The 25392-nt window shown below is 37.9% G+C and overlaps 1 protein-coding gene across 1 annotated transcript in view; it reads right to left on the bottom strand.

Annotated features, from left to right (window-relative positions):
- The window catches only part of DENND5A (DENN domain containing 5A), a 108730-nt gene that overhangs the window by 67098 nt on the left and 16240 nt on the right, over window positions 1-25392 (bottom strand). The window contains exons 2-3 of the mRNA XM_059931094.1: window positions 2007-2078; window positions 1135-1244 (exon numbers count right to left, since the gene is read on the bottom strand). Of these exons, the coding sequence (XP_059787077.1) occupies window positions 1135-1244; window positions 2007-2078 (182 nt within the window). The remainder of the gene's footprint in view (window positions 1-1134; window positions 1245-2006; window positions 2079-25392) is intronic.

The raw sequence follows: 25392 nt of genomic DNA on the forward strand, positions 1-25392 counted from the left end.
AAAAAAAGGGTGTTCATTTCATGTAATGCAAGGAGATGACATAATCAGGATAAAGATGCACTTTTTTCACTTTAACTCAGATGGGTTATATAAAGAAACTTGGGTAGCTAATCTAACTGACCTGAATCAATCAGGTTCCATTTTCCACTTTTCCACAAACCTGGCTATACAAAGGAACTACGAGGAGCCTAGGTTAACAAGTACAAGGAACTACATTATGGTATATCCATTACCCTTGAACTTGACTTCTCAAAGCCTAAGTGTTTCTAGAATATAGTATGTTAAAAGGAAATAAGCACTGGACTAGGAGTCAAAAAACTTGAGGCTCTCTACGATTCAGTTTCCTCCCCTGTGAAATGAAGATAATACAGTTTACTCTGCGTACTTCACAGGGTTATTGTGTGCATCAAACAAGATCATCCTCAAAAAGCTATTAAAAAGTAACAGAGGCAGTACAAAGATATGGTTAAGAGCAGAGTTCTGGAACCAGACTATGGTATTTAAGCTTGCTCAACTGCTCGTTAGCCATATGACCTTGAACACATTACTTAACCTCTCTGGATCTTAGTTTCCTCACCCATAAAATATGTGTCTGTGTGTGTTTACTTAATATTATCTACATAAGGGGTATTGTGAGGATTAAATGAGTTAATTCATGTATAATACTTATCACAGTGCCTAGCACAAGGTGAATACTCAACAAACATTAGCTTATTCATGGTAGTATTCATCTACAAATTTAAAATGCTGCCCTATCTAAAAGTATAATAAAACAAAAACACCCATTTCTGTCATATTACTCAGATATATATACAATACAGATGAAAACTGCTTTAAACCTCACTTATTGTGTAAAATCAATGCTATAAGCAACCAATAGCTCAATCTCACAAAAACAGTTCACTGACCCAGTACTATGTATTTGTCTGACTCAACAGAAGCACCTTGTGACTTTTGGTATATCTGATATATTCCAAGTATTTGATATAGTGATCAAAATGCAGAATCACAAACAATATGCATATAAGAAGTTACTGATACTTGGTGGAACCACTGCTACCATAGTCTGAACTCACAATCCTACTGTGAATTACTCTGTAAATTATCTCACACTTGTAGCTAACAAATACTAACCATTCCCACTGCATCTTGGTCAAAGGGATTCCAGTCCACATTCTCAGGATATCGTGCAAGAACCTTAGACTTGAATGTTCGTCTCAATGGTGTCTGCTCAAAATTTTCTCCTGCAAGAAAAAGAATGAAGCAAGTCATCTCCACAAAGTCCCCTGAAACCAAAGGTTATGAATATCTGAGCTTGGCAGTCCAGCAAAGTACAGAAATGAAGGCAAAAGGGTTAGTATGCCAACCATCTAAGAACAGGAAAGGTATTATAGTTATTAGATCAGTAAGAAGCTGGAAAAGTTTAGCACGGTTAATACTGGACACTGTTAGCTACCTTGGCTTTTCTTTAAAATGAAATCATTACTACAATCTTCTTCGGAGAAGAGGGGAGAAAGCACAAAGAAAGATTAAGGATTATATCCATCATTTTTTTTTCCCCTAAAAGCTACATTTTGTTTGCTTAAAGTCAACTAATAACATCATAGAAGCATAAATTATTTTAAATTCAAAACGAAGTATGCATTTCTATGATCTCTGAAAAAATACAAAGGGGATTTAAAAATTCAAGAACATTAAGAGAGCAGATTTCAGGATAAATCTAATGAGCTATTTTGTCAATTGAGAATCATTTGAAATTTCTGAAATTCTCCTTTGTTTTCCCCTTCCCCCTCCTAAAAACATTAGAGCATACTGAAATAAGAACACTGAAGAGAAAAGAGGAAGAATCAAAGAACCCACCACCTAGAGGGATACAAATATGAAAAAATCTATTGGTCGAAAAAGGCTTAAGAAAGTTAGGTCAAAGGGTACAAAATGCCACTGGAGAGACTTATATAAGAGCCACCAGAATGCTTTGGGTGTTCTCAATTTTGTTTTGTTTTTACCTTCAGTTGTACTTGAAATGAAAGGGCTGGCACCATCCCTGGCTTTAGAAGCCTGTATGTACTGGCATAATGCTATATGATAAATGAAATAACATAGTATTACAATAAAGCAATGTTATTCAAACTTTTTTGACCATGACCCCAGTATGAAACAAAGTTTATATCATGAAGCAATAAACACACACATGATATATATTAATATATATAAATTTACTTAAAACAAAAATTTCACCAAAAAAATACCCTTACTATATGGAATGTGTTCTCATAATTTCTACTCTATATCATTAAAACCAAAAAGGCTAACTGCAGACCTACTAATGGTCACGATTCACAGTTTGAAAAACACTACAAAATAGTATAATGGGATGAAGAGCTCTACAAGTATTAAATTACTATAAAGCCACTAGTGCTTTTTCTAAAAGTATACCCCAAATATTGCTTTTCCCAAGGGACTAGGGAAAAGGGAACAAATTAAATGCACCTAAATATTTTGAATAAATAAATTTAGTAAGAATCATGGAAAAATATGTGGGAAACATGATCAAGGACAATTCAATTGAATTCTATATCTATTTATTGAGTAATCATGTTATACAAGGGCCTTAGGTACTGTGAAGGATAGAGATGAACCAGATGAAACACCCATCCTCAAGGACCTTTCCGTTAAACGTATAGGAAAAAGAACATACACAAATAACAATTTCCCAGGAAGGTTATTATCTGGGAGGCTCCAGCTTATGTGGTCTATCCATTCAGAGCACACTTGCACAGGATCCTGTTCATGTGCTCTAGTTGACAGAATAAATTCTGTTCCAACTAAAGTTTTTATAAGTTGGCTTAGAACCCAAAGGGGCTGGTGATTATTAAGGAAGATGCACTCCTCACCAACACAAGACTGGAATGAACCTAAAGTCAGATAGTCCTTCACTCTAAATCAGCCCAGAGGCACCTTGAAAGTTTTTTAAAACAGAGTTTATATTATATTACTTCTAAGGCACCTGTTCCAGAAACTAATAATGATTCCAGTCAGAGAGTTATTGCTTTTAACAATTAAAACCTTCACTTCCATTTTCTCTCAGGTTTCGTCCACCATCACCATCAGAAGCCCACTTATTCATAATTTTCAACTTCTGACAAGACCCAACCTTCTGTTAGTAAAGCAAGTTCCACAATTCAATTCCTCTAATTTCTAATCCCTTCTTCCAAATTGATTTTCCTGAAACTCTTTTCTAGCAAATTTCATCTCTCAAAATACATTTCATAATCTTCGCTAAATAAAACTGGCAAAATCAGCCGGCAGCTGGTAATACCAGTAGCAACAAAGCCCTACGGCTATGTTGAGCTAGTCTCAGAGTTTTCACTAACATCGGCAAAGAGTGCAAAGAGCCCACCCATGGCAAGCCTGCACTCACTGTACAAAGTAATTAAACAGCAAGCAGCTGACATAAGGTCTTGTCTACAGTCTGACATTCTCAGAATGTATTTTTAAACTGCATTCAGTTCTGAGAGAAGATAACTATTTCTTCCTCCTAAGCTTCTTTATTTTTAATTGTCAGTTTGCTCATTTCTTCCTTAGTAGGCTAGAAAATCCCCTCAGTTAAAACCACGAACTATTTGAACATATACAGGAATCAGGGCGGTTAGCAATGTCCTACATGGAAGCCTTTAGAGAAAGATGTTTTCCTAAGATGGCTACAAGGTGCCCCCTAAGACTTGAAGAGCATTCAAAGGATGGAACAGGGGACTATTTAGGGGGAGAATTTTAAACAACCAGTGAGATGTAGAATAGAGCCAGAAGTGAACATGATGAGCTGACCTGGAGTGTAGACAAAGAGGTGGGGGAAGCTGTGAATCACAGGGAGAACTGGCCTTCAGATCCTCTGTCCCCACCACTACCTGTCCACCTCCTGCTCCTTCTTTAAACAAGCTGAGTAAAGAAGTCTTGTTAGAGTCAGGTTCTGAGTAAAGGCACAGCAGAGAGTGCCAATCTCAGACAAAATTCCTTCTGTGTATTAGACTGGACCAGTAGCAGGAACATACTCTTTTCACTGCAAGGGGAAAGAAGATGTATAAAGAAGAGGTATGAAGGCCCTGAGAACAATCGTGTTCATTATAATCACGCTCTGAAGTGTCAGAAAGTAATAGAGGAAGGAGATCACAAACCTAAGGTCTTTTTGTTAAAACAATTCAATCAGCTGCCAAGTAAACTATGAAAAACCTAACAAAATTTTTATCTTAGGTATTGGCATATCCCAATGATCTGTACTGTTCTAGGGTGTGATGGCTTAGGAGTGAATATGATTTGAACCTAATACATTTTTAGAGGGTGTCAAATTCAGAACCAGGCAGATCCATCGCCTGACCCTAAACATGGTCCTAAAGTAAATCGCTTGAGGAAATTGGATCCCAAAGATTACAGTTTATTACATTACAGGTTGCCTGGTTACTAAAGGAGGGGAGGCTGGCTTCAGAATTTTACATGAGCATCTTTGAAAATGGACCCTTACCTTTATATTTGTTATACAGGGCTGACTCACACGATAATTTCTTTTTGAAAGGGCTATTTTATCTTGAAGATTATGAGTTTGGAGGAACTAAGGTGATTGGCAGTGGAAAGAAACAGAACACGTGAAATTCCTTAAAAATTTATTGACTTAAATAACTTTGTGTTACACATAATTAAAAAAAACCCTTTACACTTTGGGAAAAAAAAAAAAAAATTCAATCTTTCATCATTTACCAAGGGCTGAGTTTTTTGAGAATAAGCAATGGAGACTTATTGCCTCAGGAACATCTACATAGCCCCACCTCCTGAAACCTACACATGTGTCACAGGTCCCTTAAATCCTCAATTATTTAGACCTTTGGAAATTCAGACAATATCAGGAATATGACATCACAACAACTACTGTCCTATTGTCCTAGAAACAACAACTAATTATTTGCCCAACACAAATGTCAGCAGGTCTGAATATCAAAACTAAGGCCCATTTCTAACGGCAACTTAAAAATTAGTCAACTAGGTATCAGTCTGTCTTTGTGAATCTGCTCCCTGGAAAGTACAGTTCAGATAAAATCACGACAGATTTTTTTTTAAAGCCTGCATGCCTTACAAGGACTTCTAATAGGTTCTTTGTTTACTTGTTCTGCTCTGGCCAAGCCAGAAACAAACTGACATTTGTATTGCTATTAGCCTCTTGGTACTGGCTTGATTTGAATAACCCTGAATGAGGGATGCTTATGCTGAGAAGCTTCAAAGGAACCCCTAAACTCTCTGAAATAATTTACAAATTTTTGTATGAAGACATTTGCATTTTTCTGGGGAGAGGACACAATTTCTATCAGATCTCAAAGGATCTCATGACTCGAAAAAGTTAAAAACCACAGCTCCAAATGTTTATCTTAATTTGGGCAGAAAATATTTTGACCACTTAAAGGTTAACCTAAATGGGCAGGTTTTCATACAATCTAAAATAAAATACACATACTACTAAATAACTGCTTTCTAGGTTGATGATGACCCAAATTAAGACCATTATTTTCTCCTTTCTTATCATGAGACACCTATGTTGATTGTTTCATACATGCATGTCAACAAGTTAAAAAAGAAAAAAAAATATCCTCAAAACTTCTGTCTGAAGTCCTCTGTAAGGTCATCAGAAAATGTTCACCAAGATCTCCAAGTTGTACATTTATATTAAATTTATTACATCTGTGCTTTTAAATGGTAGAGCAGATATGAAAAGGTAGGTACCCCAAACAGCTACCTGAGAAAGACCCAATATGGTTAAATCTCAACCTGGTTTATGTTGAACCACACAAAGCTTCTCCAGATCACAGTGTTAGCTTAGATTCAAGCACAATAAAAGTAACCATCATTTCCTGGGAAACTGTTTATGGGACACATCTGTTATATCTACATCTTGGATTAGATATACCAAATAAAATGAATATTTCAATTTCTAAACCTATCAGTAATCAGAGTTTGGATACACTAAAGGAGTTTTACATAAAATTTGAAGTTAAAAAAAAACGGACTTCGCTGGTGGCACAGTGGTTAAAACTCCACGCTCCCAATGCAGGGGGCCTGGGTTCGATCCCTGGTCAGGGAACTAGATCCCACGTGCATGCCGCAACTAAGGAGCCCACCAGCCACAACTAAGGAGCACACATGCCGCAACTAAGGGCCGGCACAACCAAATAAATAAATTAAATAAATATTAAAGAAAAAAAAACTAAGGACATTTTTATATCTGGTCCCTTGGAGGAGATAGGGAGGATAATATAAATATCTGTGAAACTGAAACAAAACACAAAAAAAACAAAAACTGACTTTGTCAACAGAATAATTTATATCGAGTTTGATGGAAGTTCTGCTTCCAGCGAGACCAACTCTCTTGCAGATAACTATGAACTCCGGACAAAATATAAAAAACAACTACCTGAAGGTACTAGAGAATGAAAAGCAGGCAGATTATGAAGGCAGATGGAGGGTCAACTCTTGCAAAAAGGTAACAACACTGGATAAATGTCCCCTTTTCATGGCTTTTGGCTAGGCAGGTCCCAGTCTGTGCCATGAGAGGTGGCTAAAATTCGAATAAAAATCCATAGTTTTACTAGCTTAAGGAACCGGAGGACAGAATTTAAAGGCAACCACAACAGCTGGGAAGCGAGGGAAGGAAATTCCAGAGACAGCCAGAGAGGGGGTGCCCCTAACTCTGTGTATAAACGCTGTTCAAATCTCCGGCTGATCCCTGAACCATGTGTGCATGGAACAGGTCCCAAGCAGCAAAGTTAGGGCTAACAGAACTGAACTGAGATTTAAGCGGCCGCTCACTGCTGGGAAACAGAACAAACAAAATTCAATGTTTTTGGAGGAAGGTGACAGAACCCAGAGTCTCTACAACATATTGTACATAATGTCAAGGACACAATCTAAAATTGTTCAGCATATAAAAAAACAGAAAAACATGACCCATTCTCAAGAGAAGAGTCAATCAAAAGAAAACGACTTTGCATTGACCCAAATATTGGGATTAGCAGACAAGGATTTAAAACAGCAATGTTCATAATGAATGAAAAGACAGTACAACGAAATAGCACTATAATTAAGTGGACAGCCTTAACAGCAGATTGGAGATGCAGAAGAGTTAGTGAACTTAAAAATAGTAACCAATCTAACCAATCTAATAGTAACGAATCTAGTAACCAATAGTAACCAAAAAGTAACCAATCTGAAGAACAGAGAGAAAAAAGATTAGTGAGAGAAAGGGTGTGGGGGGGGAGGGACCCAAAGATATGTGGGGCAGCAAGTCTAACATACATATAATTGGAGCCCCAAAGGAAAGGAGAGCAAATGAGGTAAAAAAGAATATTTGAAGAAATACTGATCAAAATTTTCCCAAATTTGGTAAAAGATATAAATTTACAGAGTCAAGAAGCTCAGCTGAATCCCAAGCAGGATAAATACCAAGAAAATCATATGCAGTCAAATTTTTGAGAAAAAAAAGAGAGAAAAAATTTTAAAGAGAAAATCTTGAATGGAGCCAGAGGGGAAAAAAATACATTACATTAAAGAAGAAAAAATGATTGAAATTACTACTGCCTTTTTAACAGAAACAATGGAGATTAGAAGACACGGAACAACACCTTACAAGCACTAAAAGAAAAAGAAAAAAAAAAAAAGGCCTTGTCAACCTAGAATTCTATAAACAAACAAAAATCCTTCAAAAATGAAGGCAAAATTAAAACATTTGCAAGTAAAACAAAACTAAGAGAATTCATTGCTGCAGATCTGCACTACAAGAGTAAGAAGAGTCCATCCCAATAGGCTACATGCTGTATGATTCCATTTATATAACATTCTTGAAATGACAAAATTATAGAAACGAACAGGTTAGTGGTTGCCAAAGGTCAGGGATGGGGGGAGGGTGGCTATAAAAAGGCAACCCCAAGAATTCTTGTGGTGATGGAACTATTCTGTATCTTGACTGTATCAATGTCAATATCCTGGTTGTGACAGTATACTATAGTTTTTTAAGATGTTACCATTGGGTAAAGGGTACAGGGTAATCTCCCTGTATTATTTCTTACAACAGCATATGAATCTACAATTACGTCAAATAAAAAGTTTAATGTATTTAAAAAGTATATTTTTAATTTTTAAAAAGTGTTTTAATGTTTTTAACAACCTGCCAAAGTTTTAAAGCAAGGCTGCAGGCAACACAATTGAAGCATTCAAAGCTATACCTTGGACAGAGCTCTTTGAAGGCAGCTAAGCTATCCCTCTCTCCAGGCCCAAGACATAAGTGTCACATAAACTGCCTCACCTCACCACATCAACACCAATCCTACAAGGTCTAGTTCACATTATCTACAGCAAGAATGATGAAATTTTTTCCTCTGGGAATGGATATAACCAGGTTATTATGCTATCCTTTGCATACTGGCATCCTGGGATGTCCTACAATTGATCCCGTTAGTGACACTGGCCATCAATTCAGTGCTACTCATGCTATAATCAATTTCCTTCCTGCATTAAAAGACATCACTGTATTTTTCCTGTTACAAACATTTCCGAAACTGACTGCACATCAGAATAGTATTACTACCAACTCATACTTGGGTTTTCAGTTCACGTTGAAAACCAGCTGGTTTTATCTTCAATTCATTTGTTGCCCCAGCATTTCAATTCTCGTCTTCTAGATAATTTCTGAACCCCTGTACAAATCAGAGATCATCTTCTGTCATCTTTGACTAACAGGGCACAATGTAGTAAGAGAAGGGAATGCAAATTTCTAACTAAATTAACCTTGTTATTACTTTTAGATGACTACTTCATTAATATCAGCACTTTTTAAATAGAGACAGCTTTAAAACACACAGTAAGACTAGCAAGCAGAGCTCTGGTAGCTAAAGAAAGCCATCTTACACTGCCCTCATCACTGTCTTCTTCCTCTCTTGTACACATAAAATTGAGGTAAATTCACAGCTCCTGCAGCATAAAGTGAAGGAGGTAACTGCTCCTTGAAGAGACAGCCTATACCTTGGCCCACATCACCAAGATGACTGTGGTGCTCAGGAGTCAGACATTTAAAAACAAATATCCAGAATGTAGATAGTGAGCTGCCCCCACCTTGGACAAGCCACAAGGCCTCTTCTAAGGCACTATCTAACCCAGGAAAGCTATTCACCAGGCTTTTCAATGAAAGAGCAATAGAAACCATCTGTTACTCCTATGTGTTCCCCTGAGGAAGATTTGTTCACTTTCTTTCTCAACATATTTTCTTTGTCAGATAACTTTAGATTTGTGTAGACAACCACTACTCTTATTGATGCTTTGCCTCCTGCTTGATATCATCCAGGCACCACACCTAGTCCAACTCATGAACCTAGTATTCCTAAAATGGCTGAACTTCTCATGCACCCGATTTTAACAAGAGACTGAGATTTGAGAACCTATCCAGAGATGACTGCTCCAAACCACAGCTAAGACAGAACTTTGGTAGCAAGGCATCAAGTGTAGACACTGCCTCCCTTTCAGCCCAGCTGAATACCCTGCAGGGCACACATTTGTTGAGCTAACATCTTGAACTAAGATACGTAATTTGCTGTGTTTAGTGGGGAAAGCAAAAAGCTCTCAAATTCATGGTCTTTCAGACCAGTTTAACGAACCCAGTCCTGTGAGATGGAAATACACATACTGTTCTAAATAGAGTGAGGGCTCCCAGAGGCTTTACGTGTGTATACACAGGCACTTTTCTCTATAAGCTGGGCCCTCCGGAAAACTGGGCTTAGGCAAACCCACTGGACTGGAATCTCTAAGTAAGAAATAGCAGAGGACAAATATGAGCAATGGTCCCCATGCTCTCCTCAATACCAAATTTTAAAATAAGCAGCCTAAATTACGTGTAAGCAACTAGCCTAGAAGGGAGGAGAGAGGGTCAAGGTCCCACCATGGCTACTAATTGTATGATCCTAAACAATTTACTGAGTTTTGTGGGTCTCACTTTCCTCAACTGAAAGATAAAGAAGCAGAGAACTAGTTGGTGATCCGTAAAGGTTTTTCCAGCTCGATCATTCCATGACTTAATGACTGCTGGGCCTACAGTCTGACCAAGCGTGGAAATTCTACCTTTCAAATTGTGAGCTCTAGGCGTGCGTTAGTTCTCCCTCTACTGCCTCTCTCTTCCCAAAATCCCACTAAAAACAGTAGTAGAGGTGGGGAAGCATAAACCTATAGAATGAAAGTGAAGATAATAGCAACAAAATTTTAGAAGCTGGGAAGCAGACGGATGAATCATTACTGACAGTAGACTTGAGAAAAGTGAGATACAACATAACCTCCAAAAAGCTCAGGAACTTGTAGCATCAGGTACTTATGGAAGTAGGGATTACGACGGGGCTAAAAACAGAGGAATTGATTGAAAGTCTATTTAAGAACCAGCTGGCATAAGCTCATGAATAAACAAAATGTTGTGTAACTACACAATGGAACATTATTCAGCCATAAAAAGAAATGAAGTACTGTTACATCCCGCAACACAAATGAACCGTGAAAACATTATGCTAAGTTAAAGAAGCCAGACACAAAAGGCCAAATGCTGTATAATTTCATGTATATGAAATGCCCAGAAGAGGCATATTTACAGAGACAAAAAGTGGTTGCCAGGGGACTAACTGCTAATAGGTATGCAGTTTCCTTTTGGGATGATGGAAATGTTCTGGAACGAGATAGTGTGATGGCTGCACAACACAGTGAATACACTAAAAACCACTGAAGTGTACACTTCAAAATGCCACATTTATGTTACATGAATTATATCTCAATTTTGAACCAGCTGGACCACCCAGCCCACCCCACCCCACCCCATACCTTTACCACTCCATCTGGCCTCCTCCATTCAAGAAGAAAACAAAGTTTATTCTTTACAATGGATAAATAAAAGAATGAGTGGGGAGGGCAAATGGGTGATGGTGGTCAAAAGCTACAAACTTCCAGTTATAAGATAAATAAGTCTTGGGGCTGTAATGTACAGCATGGTGACTATAGTTTACAAATACTGTATTGTATATCTAAAAGCTGCTAAGAGAGTAAATCTTAAAAGTTCTCATCACAAGAAAAAAAAAACCTGTAGCTATGGTGATAGATATTAACTAGACATTATGTAATCATTTCGCAATATATACATATATCAAATCATTGTTGTACACTTAAAACAATATATTGTTATATGTCAATTATATCTCAATTAAAATAAAAAAAGAAGGGACTTCCCTAGCAGTCCAGTGGTTAAGACTCCACGCTCCCATTGCAGAGGGCATGGGTTCAATCCCTGGTTGGGGAACTAAGATCCCACATGCCGCACGGTGCAGCCAAAAAAAATAAATTAAAAATAAGAAGAAGAAGAATGGGTGCCTATACTTGGGATTGCACAGTTATCAAGCATTAACAGCTGAGAAACCACAGACATAGCTGAGAACAAGGGTATCATTCTAAAAATAGGGAAATAAGAGAAGATTTACATACTGAACATTGAGACCCTCAGTGCTCTTCCACTACTTGGCTCTCAGAAAGTTGGCAGCTAGGATTATGCCCTCAAGGCAGAGATCTGAAGGAGCATTTTATGTGAACCTGACCAGCACAAGAAAAAAGACCTAGAGATACTGATGGTACAGGGAAAAAACTACACAGCCAAATCATTCTATAGTGAACCTCTCAGTAACCAAACCCCACCTATGAACACAGAGATTCCAATCAGCTTCTTGGTGCATTATTCTTAGATGTAATGCATAGCCAGAGATCATGAGGTGGAAAATAACTCCCCACTCCTTAAGGATGGGCTGCTCATAGGAAAAATGTGACAAACGCTACCAAATCTGACAAACATTGGAAAAATCTGACAAACACTATCAGGAGATCAAGATAAACATCAACAATGATAAGTCATGTTGAGAGTATGTATGTATTCCTGATATAATATGATGAAAATGATACTTTACCTCTGTAGTCTTCCTCTCAAAAAACCATAACCCCAGTCTAATAATGAAGAAAAACATCACACACATCCCGATTGAGGGACATTCTACAAAACAGTTGACCAATATTCTTCAAAACTGCCAAAGTCATCAAAAAGAAAACAAGCCTGAGAAAAGGTTACAGCTAAAAGAAGCCTAAGCAAACATAACGACTATTTATAATATGGTATCCCGAATGGGGAATACTGGACAGAAAGAGAGTTATGCAAAAACTAAGAAAATATGAATAAAGTATGGAGTCAGTCCACTAAGTCTAATATTCAAATAATAGAATCCCATAAAGAGAGAACAGAGAAAATAAAGGGGAAGATCTTATCAACAAAATTTCCCAGAAATGAAGGGCATCAATTCCCAAATTTGCAAGTACACTCCAACAATCCAGCACAGTGGATGAAAACAGACCCACACTTTAATTATAATAGTGTATCAATATTGGCTCACTAATTGTGACAAATGTACCATACTGAATGTTAAGATACTACTATTGGGGAAACTGCGTGTGGGGTACATAGGAACTTCCTGCACTATCTTCACAACTTTTCTATAAATTTAAATCTATTCTAAAACAGTTTATTTAAAAGATTTTTAAAATTATATACCATTTAAACAAAATGTCCAGAATAAGCAAATCTACAAAGACAGAAAGTACATTTGTAGTTGCCTACAGTGGGTGGATATGGACTTCATGGTATGCAAATTATATCTCAATAAAGTTGTTTTAAAAAAAAATAAAGAGACAAACAACAACAACAAGCTTGTGGAAATTTAAAAGGTCTCTGCCAAAACTAAAATTAACCAAGAAAGATGTATATATGGGATGTGCAGCAAACTAGATCTATCACAAGAAAAGTGTCGCAAAGTATAACTCCAAGATAAAGGGACAACCTAAGGTATTAGCTGTGCAATAGGCCTAGCAAGCCAAGATTTCAAATGATCCAGATTGATGGAGCTAGAGCAAGGATCCATAGTTTGTGTAAGATTCTCAAAGGGATCTGTGAACCAAAAACTACCATAAGCCACTGCTTCAAAGTATCCATTACAGGTCTCACCCAAGGGTCAAACCACAACAGACTCCTATAACAAAAAGAATCTCTCAGATGTTGCAAATCTCAAAGAGAAGAAATATAGAGAGTAATGAAGATTAACACAGTTTTCCTAACTAGATATGATCATGTACAAATAAAAGGAAAGAAAGGAAACAGAGGCACAGTTAAAGCACTCAAGAAGCCTTGTGAATGTGATTTCAGATGAAACTTGATACCTTACTCTACAGAGCCTAAGACATCCTGAAGATAATGGTATTTTATTTAATTTTGTGATTTCTGTCCTACCTATCTCAAAAAATAAAATGACATAAGAAAAATCATATAAAAATTTTAAATCAGAAGAACATTAAAAGAAGCAAATAAAATAGATGTTAAGTACCTATGACATACATTTCCCATAAATTGCAAAAAAATGATAGTTTGCTTATAATATATATTTTTTACTGAAGTATAGTTGATTTACAATGTTTCAGGTATACAGCAAAGTGACTGTTATATATATCTATACATATACATACTTTTTCAGATTCTTTTCTATTATAGGTTATTACAAGATATTGAATATAGTTCCCTGTGCTATACAGTAGGTCCTTGTTGTTTATTTTATATATAGTAGTGTGTATCTGTTAATCCCAAATTCCCAATTTATCCCTCCCCCCCACACACACCTTTTCCCCTTTGGTAACCATAAGTTTGTTTTCTATGTCTAGGAGTCCATTTCTGTTTTGTAATTAAGTTCATTTGTATAATTTTTTAAGATTCCACATATAAGTGATATCATGATATTTGTTTTTTTTAAATTTATTTTTATTTATTTTTGGCTGCATTGGGTCTTTGTTGCCTGCATGAGGCTTTCTCTAGTTGCGGCGAGCACAGGCTACTCTTCGTTGTAGTATGCGGGCTTCTCATTGCAGTGGCTTCTCTTGTTGTGGAGCATGGGCTCTGGGCACGTGGGCAAGACACAACACGTGTTGTGTCTTGTGGGCTCTAGAGCGCAGGCTCAGCTGTTGTGGCACTTGGGCTTAGTTGCTCTGCAGCATGTAAGATCTTCCCAGACTAGGGCTCAAAGCCATATTCCCTGCATTGACAGGTGGATTCTTAACCACTGCGCCACCAGGGAAGCCCATCATATGAATATGCCTTTCCTTGTTTGACTTACTTCACTTAGTATGATAATCTCTATGTCCATCCATGTTGCTGCAAATGGCATTATTTCATTCTTTTTTATGGCTAAGATTCCATTGTGTATATATTCCACATCTTTTTTATCCATTCATCTGTCAATGGACATTTACGTTGCTTCCATGTCTTGGCTATTGTAAACAGTGCTGCTATGAACACTTGGGTGCATTACAATATATTTTTAAGTAATTCAAAACAGAAAAAATTATGGAAAGAAATACACAAAATATTAAACATGGTTATGTTACTTCTAGAAGGCTGGACTATGGGTGATTGCTATTTTTTTCCTTATGCTTTTGTCTACTTTCTAAATTGCCTACCTTGAGCACGTATGATCTCAAGATAAAGAGATTATACTAAAAAATATGCATAATTTAATAGCACATTTCTCTTGAGCTGGTAAAGAGAGATTTTTTTTTTAAACTAGGATTTAGAACTCTAATTTAATTCCTAATTTCTATACTGCAAAATTTAGATATCTTAACAATATTAAAGTACAAGGATTAAAAAAAAACTCTTCCTATTTATATGCACCAACTTAAAGGTGAATACTAGAAGACTAATATTAATCACGTAGTTATTTTAAACGAAAGAAACGTGTATTAAAATAGTTAAACAATATTAACACAGTATTTGAAAACTGAAATGAACAAAACTTTAACTCAAAGCCAAAACAACTGTAGGAGTCCTGACTCATGACCTACAAAGGGATTCGCATAGCTACATTATTCATTGATAGCAAAAAGGAGAATAACCATCACTCCCCGCCTTGTTACTAAAAGCCCTCTTGGGAGGAAAAAGTATTTGAAATTCATAACCCAGTACTACCTTATAGTGAAAAATCTACCAAGGCTCTAGATTTAGTTTCCAACTTGAGTCAGCATTGTTCTCCCTTCCCAGATTGCCACAAGTGAGTAAAGCAGGGCCTCCTCACAAATAAAATTTCAAGATAATTTCTTCCTTCCCAGATTTCTGCTCACCCAATACCCACTTTCTCTGCGTTTTTGCAAAGATTTCCAAAGAGGAAAATACAAATCTTTTCCTTAAAGCCCTCACTATCGGAGTTTTCTCTATATCTTCTTTAAGTCTTAGAAAATGAAAAGCATTCCTCCTCAAAAGGTCAATTTCATGAACCCAAACTTTCCATAATTATCCACACATTACTCCTGCACATTTCCTCTACTCTTGGCATTATATAGAATGAGAAACCTTGAATGCAAAAAATGAAAAAATATATATACTATCTGAAACTCACTGAAAACATTTTCACACAGTATATTATTTTATTAAGCTTCACCACAACCCTCAGAGGGATTTTACAGATAAGGAAACTGGCTCAGAGATAATAAGTCACCAATGGGTATAAGGCAAAATGGGATTAGAAACCCCTCCAGACACCCCATCCAATGTTCTTTACACATACTACACGAGAGTGTATGTCTCTTAGAACTTTGAAATTTAGAGCAGTCAAGAAGTAAAATCTTGGTGTAAGAGTAAGTAATCTTCATCAGAAGGCTAAAAAGCCATAAAACCCCAAGCTCTCTGCTGTGATACAAAGCAGTATCCTCAAGCCACAGGTCATAATAGGGGTTCCTCCCCAACTAAAGCAACCCAAATCTCCTGGATCCTTTCACTGCACCAAGCACCATCAATCTCCAAGTTGCCATACCCTTTAGCAGTTAGGACAAAGATGACCCCTCAGAGACTTCTCTTGGTACTAGAGATCCACAGAGAGTAAAAAATGAGGTTAAACTGGGGGCCCAACCTGCCAGTAACTGAGCTTAGTAAGAGGAACATGAACTCATGAGGCTAGGGCTTTCTATCAGCCCTGGGAAGAAAACCAAGACTAAAAGCCACCACTGTTGCCAAAGCTTTAGATGAAAGCTTCTTAGAAAGAGTCCAAGGAGTAAACGCTATGTCAATTATTTTCTCTCCACCTTCCCAATGTCCATTGTCTTCTACATCTCTCATACTCTCTTATCTGGATAGACTATGAAAATTAATCAGTTCCATTTAGATCAACAACCCTACAAACACTGATCCTACTTTTCCTAGAAAATCATAGGTCTGCTAAAATGAGGACCCTAGCAGAATGACTAACAGGGTAGCAATTTTCCTGCAACAGTTATTTATAGAAGCAATAGTGGCAGCTGATAGTCTTCAAGCTATTACAGTCAAATACCATCATTTCTCTTTTTTTCCCCCACTATTATTTTTCACACAGTCTGTCTGGCATATTCTTGTTTATTTTACTTGTTCCTCTAACTTTTTAATCCTAGCTTCCATTACCATGCTATAAATAGCATATGTTATGGCCAAATATGACTCGACATTGCCTAAACATGCCCCATAGCTCCCTGCTCATCCACCTTTTACCTGCCCCACTCACATCCTCAAGTCTAAGTTGTTCCTATCCTTCAAGACTTCATTCAAATGCCACCTTTATTATGCAGCTAACTCTCTAATTGAGCCAAAAGGCAGTATCTTAAACTGACTTCACTGAAGGCAAAATTTAGTTAATACATTCCTATCCTTCCACCTGTTCCCAATGAAAGCTCAGTTCTTCTGAATAGAACCAAATTTATCCTTTTTTCCAGACTGTTAACACGCCTTAAAACTTTGGTATAGCAGTCAGAGAATTAAACACTGAAATGGTTCCAACACACTAAGTGACACCTTTGAAAGAAGCTCAACCAAACTAGCACAACATCACAAAAGCTGTAAAAAAAAAAAAAAATCCATACCCTTTGACCTGCTAAATCCACTAAAATACCACCCAAAAGGCACCAGGAAAAAAAAAAAAAAAAAGCACCCACTAAAATAGCACTCAAATAGCATTTTTTTAAAAAGCTATTTCTCATAGTAGAGCTATTAACAACTGCAATAAAAAGCAGAAAAGCAAATGCTTAACAAGAAGACAGTTTGGTATATTAAGGCACTGGAATACAATCTAACCATTAAAGCAACATACACAGGAAAAGAAAAAATTCCCAATTACAATATTAATTACAATTGGGCTAAGAACCCTAAATACAAACAAGGTTAATCAAAATTTTTAGAGCCAATGGCTCCCAACTAGAAGCCCATAAAGCCTTTCTTCCTTTATGGCTGAGTTGGGTCTTTGTTGCTGCGTGCGGGCCCTCTCCAGTTGAGGCGAGTGGGGGCTACTCCTCATTGCGGCGCACGGGCTTCTCATCGCGGTGGCTTCTCTTGTTGCGGAGCATGGGCTCTAGGCGCGCGGGCTTCAGTAGCTGTGGCTCGCGGGCTCTAGAGCGCAGGCTAAGTAGTTGTCGTGCATGGGCTTAGCTGCTCCGCAGCATGCGGGATCCTCCAGGGCCAGGGCTCGAACCCGTGTCCCCTGCATTGGCAGGCAGACTCTCAACCACTGCGCCACCAGGGAAGCTGGGGGGCATCACTTTTAATATTTCAAAAAGCTATACTATATAAAAATATTATATAAACTAAAAGGTCAAATTTCTTTGCCTTGGCTGGAAGTACAGACATACCTGAGAGATATCATGGGTTTGGTTCCAGACCACCGCAATAAAGCAAATATCACAATACAGCAAGAGTGAGTCACACGAATTTTTTGGTTTCCCAATGCGTATAAAAGTTATGTTTACGCTACACTAGTAAGTGTGCAATAGTATTATGTCTAAACAAACAATGTACATATCTTTTTTTTCTTGATTTATTTATTTGGCTGTGCAGGGTATTAGCTGCAGCACAAGGGACCTTCCTTGCCATGTGTGGGATCTTTTAGTTGTGGCATGCGGACTCTTAGTTGCGGCACGTGGGATCTAGTTCCCTGATCAGGGATCGAACCTGGGCCCCCTGCACTGGGAGCACAGAGTCTTAACCATTGGACCACCAAGGAAGTCTCCAACATATCTTAATTAAAAATACTTCATTCTAAAAAATGCTAACCATCACTGAAGCCTTCAGCAAGTCAATCTTTTTTGCAATAATAACATCAAAGATCACTAATTACAGATCACCAGAGCAAATACAATAATAATGAAAAAGTCTAAAATATTGCCAGAATTACCAAAATGTGACACAGAGATATGGAGTAAACGCTGTTGGGAAAATGGAGCTGACAGACTTGCTCCATGCAAGGTGGCCACAAACCTTTGATCTGTAAAAATGCAATATCTGTGAAGCCCAATAAAAGGAAGTGCAATAAAATGAGGTATACCCATATTAACCCCAAGTTGTATTTCTAATTATTGCAAGGCAATCAGAAGTTATAATTGCCAATAATGTACCTTTGAGAATTTTTAAAAATCCAATTATAATTTTATAAATGTGGGGGGGGGGGTTAAAATACATAAGCTTTTTCTAACTCTTTATTATGAAAAGTACAATGAATTACTGTGAATCCATCATCCGGTTTCAACAAATATGAATGCATGTCCAATGTTACTTTATATCTGTACACCCCCATACCAAATTATTTTAAAGCAAATCTTGACATATTTTATCTAAAACATTTCGGCATGTGTCTCTAAAAAATAAGAGCTTTTTTTTCTTTTAACATAACCATAATACTATTAATACACCTAGAAAACTTTGACCAAAAGAATCCTTAGTCAGTGTTCAAATTTCCTTAATTGTCTCATAATGTTTGAACCTAGCTTTCCAATCACTGAGTGGACTTAAAGGAAAATACTACATAACAGCCTTTAATAATTAAAAAAAAAATTGTTTCCAGGAATTTTTTAAATAAAATTGTTTAAGAGCATGAGGAGAAAAAGAGGCAATTTCTCTGTATGAATAAACCACAAACAAATTACAGAAACTTCAGGTCTGGCATAAGATCAGGAAAGAGGGATGGTTAGAGTTAGACATGATTCTCAAAATATTTAACAATCAGTACAATGTGGGCACCAACCAATCAGGACAAATGCTAGCCATACACATATAGTATACAAACGGGATATCAACCCTGGATAGAGAGAGCCCTGACTAAGGAACAAGCAGAGAGGCCTCAGGAACCTGCTTCCCATGCTGAAATTCAACCCTGCCGGCAGTGGAACAATAAGCTACAACCACAGCAGTCACACGCAAAGTTACCACAAGGTCTTGATAAACATATCTTCTATTTGGCACAGCTGTTAACTGCTGGATCACTATAGCTGCAACTGTTCATTCAAGCATCTATCATTTGAGTCAGCTCTACCCACCACCAGAGCCTCCCATCAAGCCTCTTAGATAGCCTCAACCACCAGAGGGCAGACAACAGAAGCAAGAAAGCATCTATCATTTGAACTAGGTAAAGAAATAACCCTCTTTTAAGCAAATGCATGGAAAAGCAGAAAGAGTTCTTGATTCTAGCATGACCTAGAATATAGGCTGTCTGTCTCTAAAAGTTAAAACCATTATCTGGCACTGATAACTAGGAAAGTTAACACCTGAACCTACTGCTTGTAGGTCACAGCTTTTCTTCAGTTTTTTTTAGCTTGCTATAGAATGTAAAAGATAGTCTTGTATGATTATCTAGAATCCTTTCATAACCATAGGCCATGCCCTGACCATTTTAAAGTAAACGTAAAACAACATACCTAAAGAAAAGGAAGAGGGAGAGCTCTTGAAAGGACACAAGAAAGCCTGGAATTCTAGGCCTGGTTCAATATACAATCAAGACTTATGCCCATCACTTTTATCCTCCTGGATTCCAGCTTCTCCACCTTCATATAAGGCACCTGCCAATTTCCCCAGTCTCACCTCCTACCACCCTCCTCTTCCCCTTTACACACTATCTGTACTAACTCACTTGTAGTTCCTCAAATATGGCATGCTTTTTCATGCCTTCATTCTTTTTGTAGATGCTATTCTCTGCCTAGAATGACCTTCATACCCTTCTTTGCCTGCTTAGCCAAAATTTACATTTATTCAAGTGAGTGCTATCAAAATCTACGGTAGTCCAACAATGTTGCCGTCTCTCCATCTCCAAGTTTTTCTGGAACTCTTCTGTGGGAGCTACTGTCAGAGCTATATACTGGTCAAAAAACAAATCTGCTCCTTTGAATGTAGTTCATATGATATTTTCAGGTCCCTCACCACCCTAGATCCTAGAACTGAAATCAGTACTCTACCTAGGTGTGGTCTAACTAACATCGTTTAAAACAGCACTATCCACTCGCTCTTTCAACAACATCTATTAAGAAAAGCTAAAACCACAACTTTTCGTCAACCAAACCACACTTTTGCCATAAATCCAACTTGCAGCCAACTACAAGCCTTACATTTTTGTGTTGCTATTAAGTCATACCTCCCTTCTATACTTTTACATTACCTATTTCTTTTTTTCCCCCCTTGGGTTTTTTTTTTTTCTTTTTTTGGCCATGCCACGCAGCTTGCAGGATCTTAATTCCCCGACCAGGGACTGAACCCAGGGCCACAGCAGTGAAAGTGCCAAGTCCTAACCACTGGACCGCCAGGGAACTCCCTGCATCACCTATTTCATCATACAGCTCAAATCTCTTATTCCCAACTATATCCTAATCATTCCCTTCAAAACATTCTTGAATCAAAAAATGGTAGCTCATTTACCAACATGAGCTACCATACTCATGAAACTGTCATACTGAGATTGTCATACTGAGCGAAAGTCAGACAGAGAAATATCGTATGATATAGTTTATATGCGGAATCTAAAAAGAAATGATACAAATGAACGTACTTACAAAACAGAAACAGACTCACAGACTTAAGAGAATGAATTTATGGTTATGGGGGGCGGTGGGGGGAAGGGTGGAGGGAAGGGATAGTTAGGGAGGTTAGGATTGACATGAACACACTACTATATTTAAAAAGGATAACAGACAAGGACTTACTGTACAGCACAGGGAACTCTGCTCAATGTTTTTTGGGTTTTTTTTTAGAGTTAAGATCCCTTACTTTTTTTTTTTTTAATATTTACTTATTTATTATTTTTGGCTGTGTCGGGTCTTAGTTGTGGAGCGAAGGCTTAGTTGCACTGCAGCATGTGGGAATCTTAGTTCCCCAACCAGGGTTCGAACCCATGTCCCCTGCACTGAAAGGCGGATCCTTAACCAATGGACCACCAGGGAAGTGTGTGGCAGCCTGGATGGGAGGGGAGTCGGGGGGAGAATGGATACATGTATATGTACGGTTGAGTCGCTTTGCTGTGCACCTGAAATTATCACAACATTGTTAATCGGTTATACTCCAACAAAAAATAAAAAGTAAAAAAAAAAAAATGGTAGCTGACAGTGTTCCCCTCTTCTACTAGTCTACTCCCTTAATAAAGAAAATGTGGTTAGTTAAGTCACTAACGTATTCTTAGTGGGTCCATGTTAGCTCCTAATAATCACAGTTTCCTCTTCTAAATCCTCATACTACATCCTTAATAAACCATTCTAGATTTTGACTAGGAATATGTCAAGCTCTTACCTTCTTCTCAGACTTGAAAATATGTCTTTTGTGGTAATTCTATGATTCCTTACAGGTTACTGACAGTGACTAAATGATAACCATACCAAAATTCTTTCAGAACTCTGGGGTATAATTTATCTGGGTCAGGAGACTTGAATGCATTCAGAGGAATTAAATGCTCCTATGTAAATGCTTAATGATCTCAGGTTTCAGTCTCCTCTTACCAATTCAGTTCTATCCTTGCCAATCTATTGATAATTTACCATGACAATGGAGGGGGGAGCTTCTGGGGCCATTTCAGTCTTGGAAATATTTTTTTCAAATGTGGTTATTTGGGGTATCACATTTAGAGTATCACCCAGTATAAAACATCCTTCTTGAAGAACTATTTATCACAATAAAAGTTTCTTCTTTTTTAGGGGTCTTCAAAGCAAATCCATAAAACTGTTAGAGGAAGCAGAGATGCTAATTATAACACAGTTCTTCTTACCACAGCAGCAAAAACCAAACCAGCCAACCTATTCCAAATGAGGCTAAAGAAGAATTTTGAAAATGAATACACTTCTGCTACCACAGAGAGGGAAGAAAATGTGTCAAGCCAAAAATGTTAATTGTCTCCCAAGGTGAAAATATCCCCAAAATTCATCAACATATCAACCCACAGATATTTACTCATTGTGCAAGACATTTAATCAAAAGAGTTCATCCAAAACTTAACATCATAATCACACCCTCTCAACAAATCCAAGCTATAAATATAAGCACAGACTGATGTTTTCTCCACTCAGCCACCGGATAGAGACCCTGTCTACCCCACATTCACCCATTCTGCGACATTACTACATTATTCCATACTCAAGCAATTTACCCATTAATCTTCATTGAGTTCCTACTGTGTAGCACACAGCTCTATGCAGCTAAGTGCTATAGAGACATAAAAATTTATCATTCAACGGACTTCCTTGGCGGCGCAGCGGTTAAGAATCCGCCTGCCAATGCAGGGGACACGGGTTCGAGCCCTAGTCCAGGAAGATCCCACATGTCGCGGAGCAACTAAGCCCGTGCACCACAACTACTGAGCCTGCGTTCTGGAGCCCGTGAGCCACAACTACTGAGCCCATGTGCTACAACCACTGAAGCCTGCACACCCTAGAGCCCGTGCTCCACAACAAGAGAAGCCACCGCAATGAGAAGCCCACTCACCGCAACGAGAGAAAGCCCATGCGCAGCAACGAAGACCCAACACAGCCAAAAATTAATCAATTAATTAATTTTTAAAAATTATCATTCAAAACCAACCCCTCCTGGAATTCATGAACACACTTGAGTAAACTTGTATCTCGTCCTCCAGGCAGACAGGCCTCAGAAATCTGAATGGGCCTTTCATCCAGATGAAGCTAGGAAGGTACTGCTGTATATCCTGTGGTACAGATACTATAACAGTGGAAGAAACAGGACTTTAATGACAGCAAATCTAAATTCAAATACTAGTTCCATGTCTTGTTGAATTTTAAGTAATATGCCCAAGGTCTCTCTTCTATAAATCTGTTTCCTCACCTGTAACGCAGGGATAATAATACCTATTTCATAGGCGTATTGAGAGGACTGAGTGTGTAAATATGTGTAAAGCATATGGGACATACTTGTATGGAACACAAGAGGCAAAAAAACAGCCATACATGCAAGAATCACATCTAAACCTTCAACCATGAAAACAAGGCACAGAAATGCCCTGGAAATTCCCAAATGCTTCCCCAAAAGGAAGCCTCTACTGCATGAAAGTGACAGCATTTATCTGTTTCACAGAATGAGTACCAAAGCAGAACCCAGCAGGAAACATGGCTGTACCAAAAACACTAAAATGCCCCTAAATCCAAATTTCAAACCACAGCTCACAAGGAAGCACCCAACAGTCTTCTTTCCCAGAGTGCCAAGATTTAAGAATCTGGGAGCCTCCTGTCAGGTTACCCTCAATAACAGAAGAGAATTATCTTCACCCTTAAGGCCTTTTATAGTAACAACCTTTTTTTTTTACAGAGTTTCCTAAACCACTAAAATTTTACCAATTGGTACTAAATCAAAGAACAATGACTGGGCTTCCCTGGTGGCACAGTGGTTAAGAATTCGCCTGCCAATGCAGGGGACACAGGTTCAAGTCCTGGTCCGGGAAGATCCCACATGCCGTGGAACAACTAAGTCAGTGCTCCACAACTACTGAGGCTGCGCTCTAGAGCCCATGAGCCACAACTACTGAAGCCCGCATGCCTAGAGCCCGTGCTCCGCAACAAGAGAAGCCACTGCAATGAGAAGCCCGCGCACCACAACGAAGAGTAGCCCCCGCTCGCCACAACTAGAGAAAGCCCGCGCACAGCAACAAAGACCCAATGCAGCCAAAAATAAATAAATTAAATAAATAAATTTCTAAAAAAAAGAACAATGACTAACATTTGTTTTACTAAATGTGTATTAAAAGCACTGTATTGGTCATTTCAAAGCCTTGTTGTACTTTGGGCCCAGCTGTGAGAGCAATGGAAATGTTTCTCTTTCACTCTATAGAATGCTGATAAATGGTGTGCGCCCATGCATGCAGACACACACACACACACACACACACACACAGATGGGGGAGCTTCTTCAGGCAGTACAGAATTGTGTTATAGCATAGTGCTTGAAAGAGTTAGCTCTGGGATTTCAGATCTAAATGTGAAAGGTAAAACAATAAAAGCTTTAGACGGAAACACAGAACATCTTTGTGACCCTGCAATAGCAAAGATATCTTAAACAGAATACAAGATGCATGAAACATAAAAAGAGAAAACTGATAAAATGGATTATAACTAAAAATTTCTGTTCTTTAAAAGTCACCGTGAAGAGAATGAAAAGGAAATACACAAATCACAAGAAGATACTTGCAATGCATATTACTGAAAAAAGAAACATATCTAGAAACATATAAAGAATTCCATTAAATCAATAAGGAAAAAAAAGACCACCTAAAAGAAAAATGGCAAAAGACTTGGATACTTCTATAAAGAGGATATACAAATATCGGATAAACCTTTGAGAGGTACTCAACTTCATTAGTCATCCAGAAAATGCAAATTTAAGTAATGCAATACCACTACATAACCATCAGAATAACTAAAATGAAAAGGAAGGAAAATGCTGAGTGTTGGTAAGGATAGGGAGCAACCTACACTCTCATGCACTGCAACTGAGAATGTAAATTGATCCAACTACTGTGGAAAACAGCACGGCAGTATCTACTGAAGCTGAACATAAACCTATGACCCAGCAACTCCACTCCTAGGTATGTACTCAACAAGACAAAGTGCATGTTCACCAAAAAGGCACATACAGGAAAAGTTCATAACATATCACTATTGTAACACTCAAAATCTAGACACTATCCAAGTGTCAACAACAGTGGAATTGAAAGAGAAATTATGGAATAGTTTACACGATAGGAAACACAGCAGTGAGAATGATCAATCTGAAACTGCATATAACAGTATGAATGAACCTCTCAGACATAACGTTGTGCAAAGAAAAATCCAGACACGAAAGAGCACATAGTGTATGGTTACATTTATATAAAGTACAAAGACAGGCAAAACTAATTTATGCTGTTAGAAGTCAGAACAGTGGTTACCTTTGGTGGGTGGGAGGGCAATTACGGACTGGAAGAAGCACAAGGAAGGATTCTGGGGTTCTGG

This window comes from Balaenoptera ricei, chromosome 8 (assembly GCF_028023285.1).
Source record: "Balaenoptera ricei isolate mBalRic1 chromosome 8, mBalRic1.hap2, whole genome shotgun sequence".
NCBI classification, from domain to species: domain Eukaryota; kingdom Metazoa; phylum Chordata; class Mammalia; order Artiodactyla; family Balaenopteridae; genus Balaenoptera; species Balaenoptera ricei.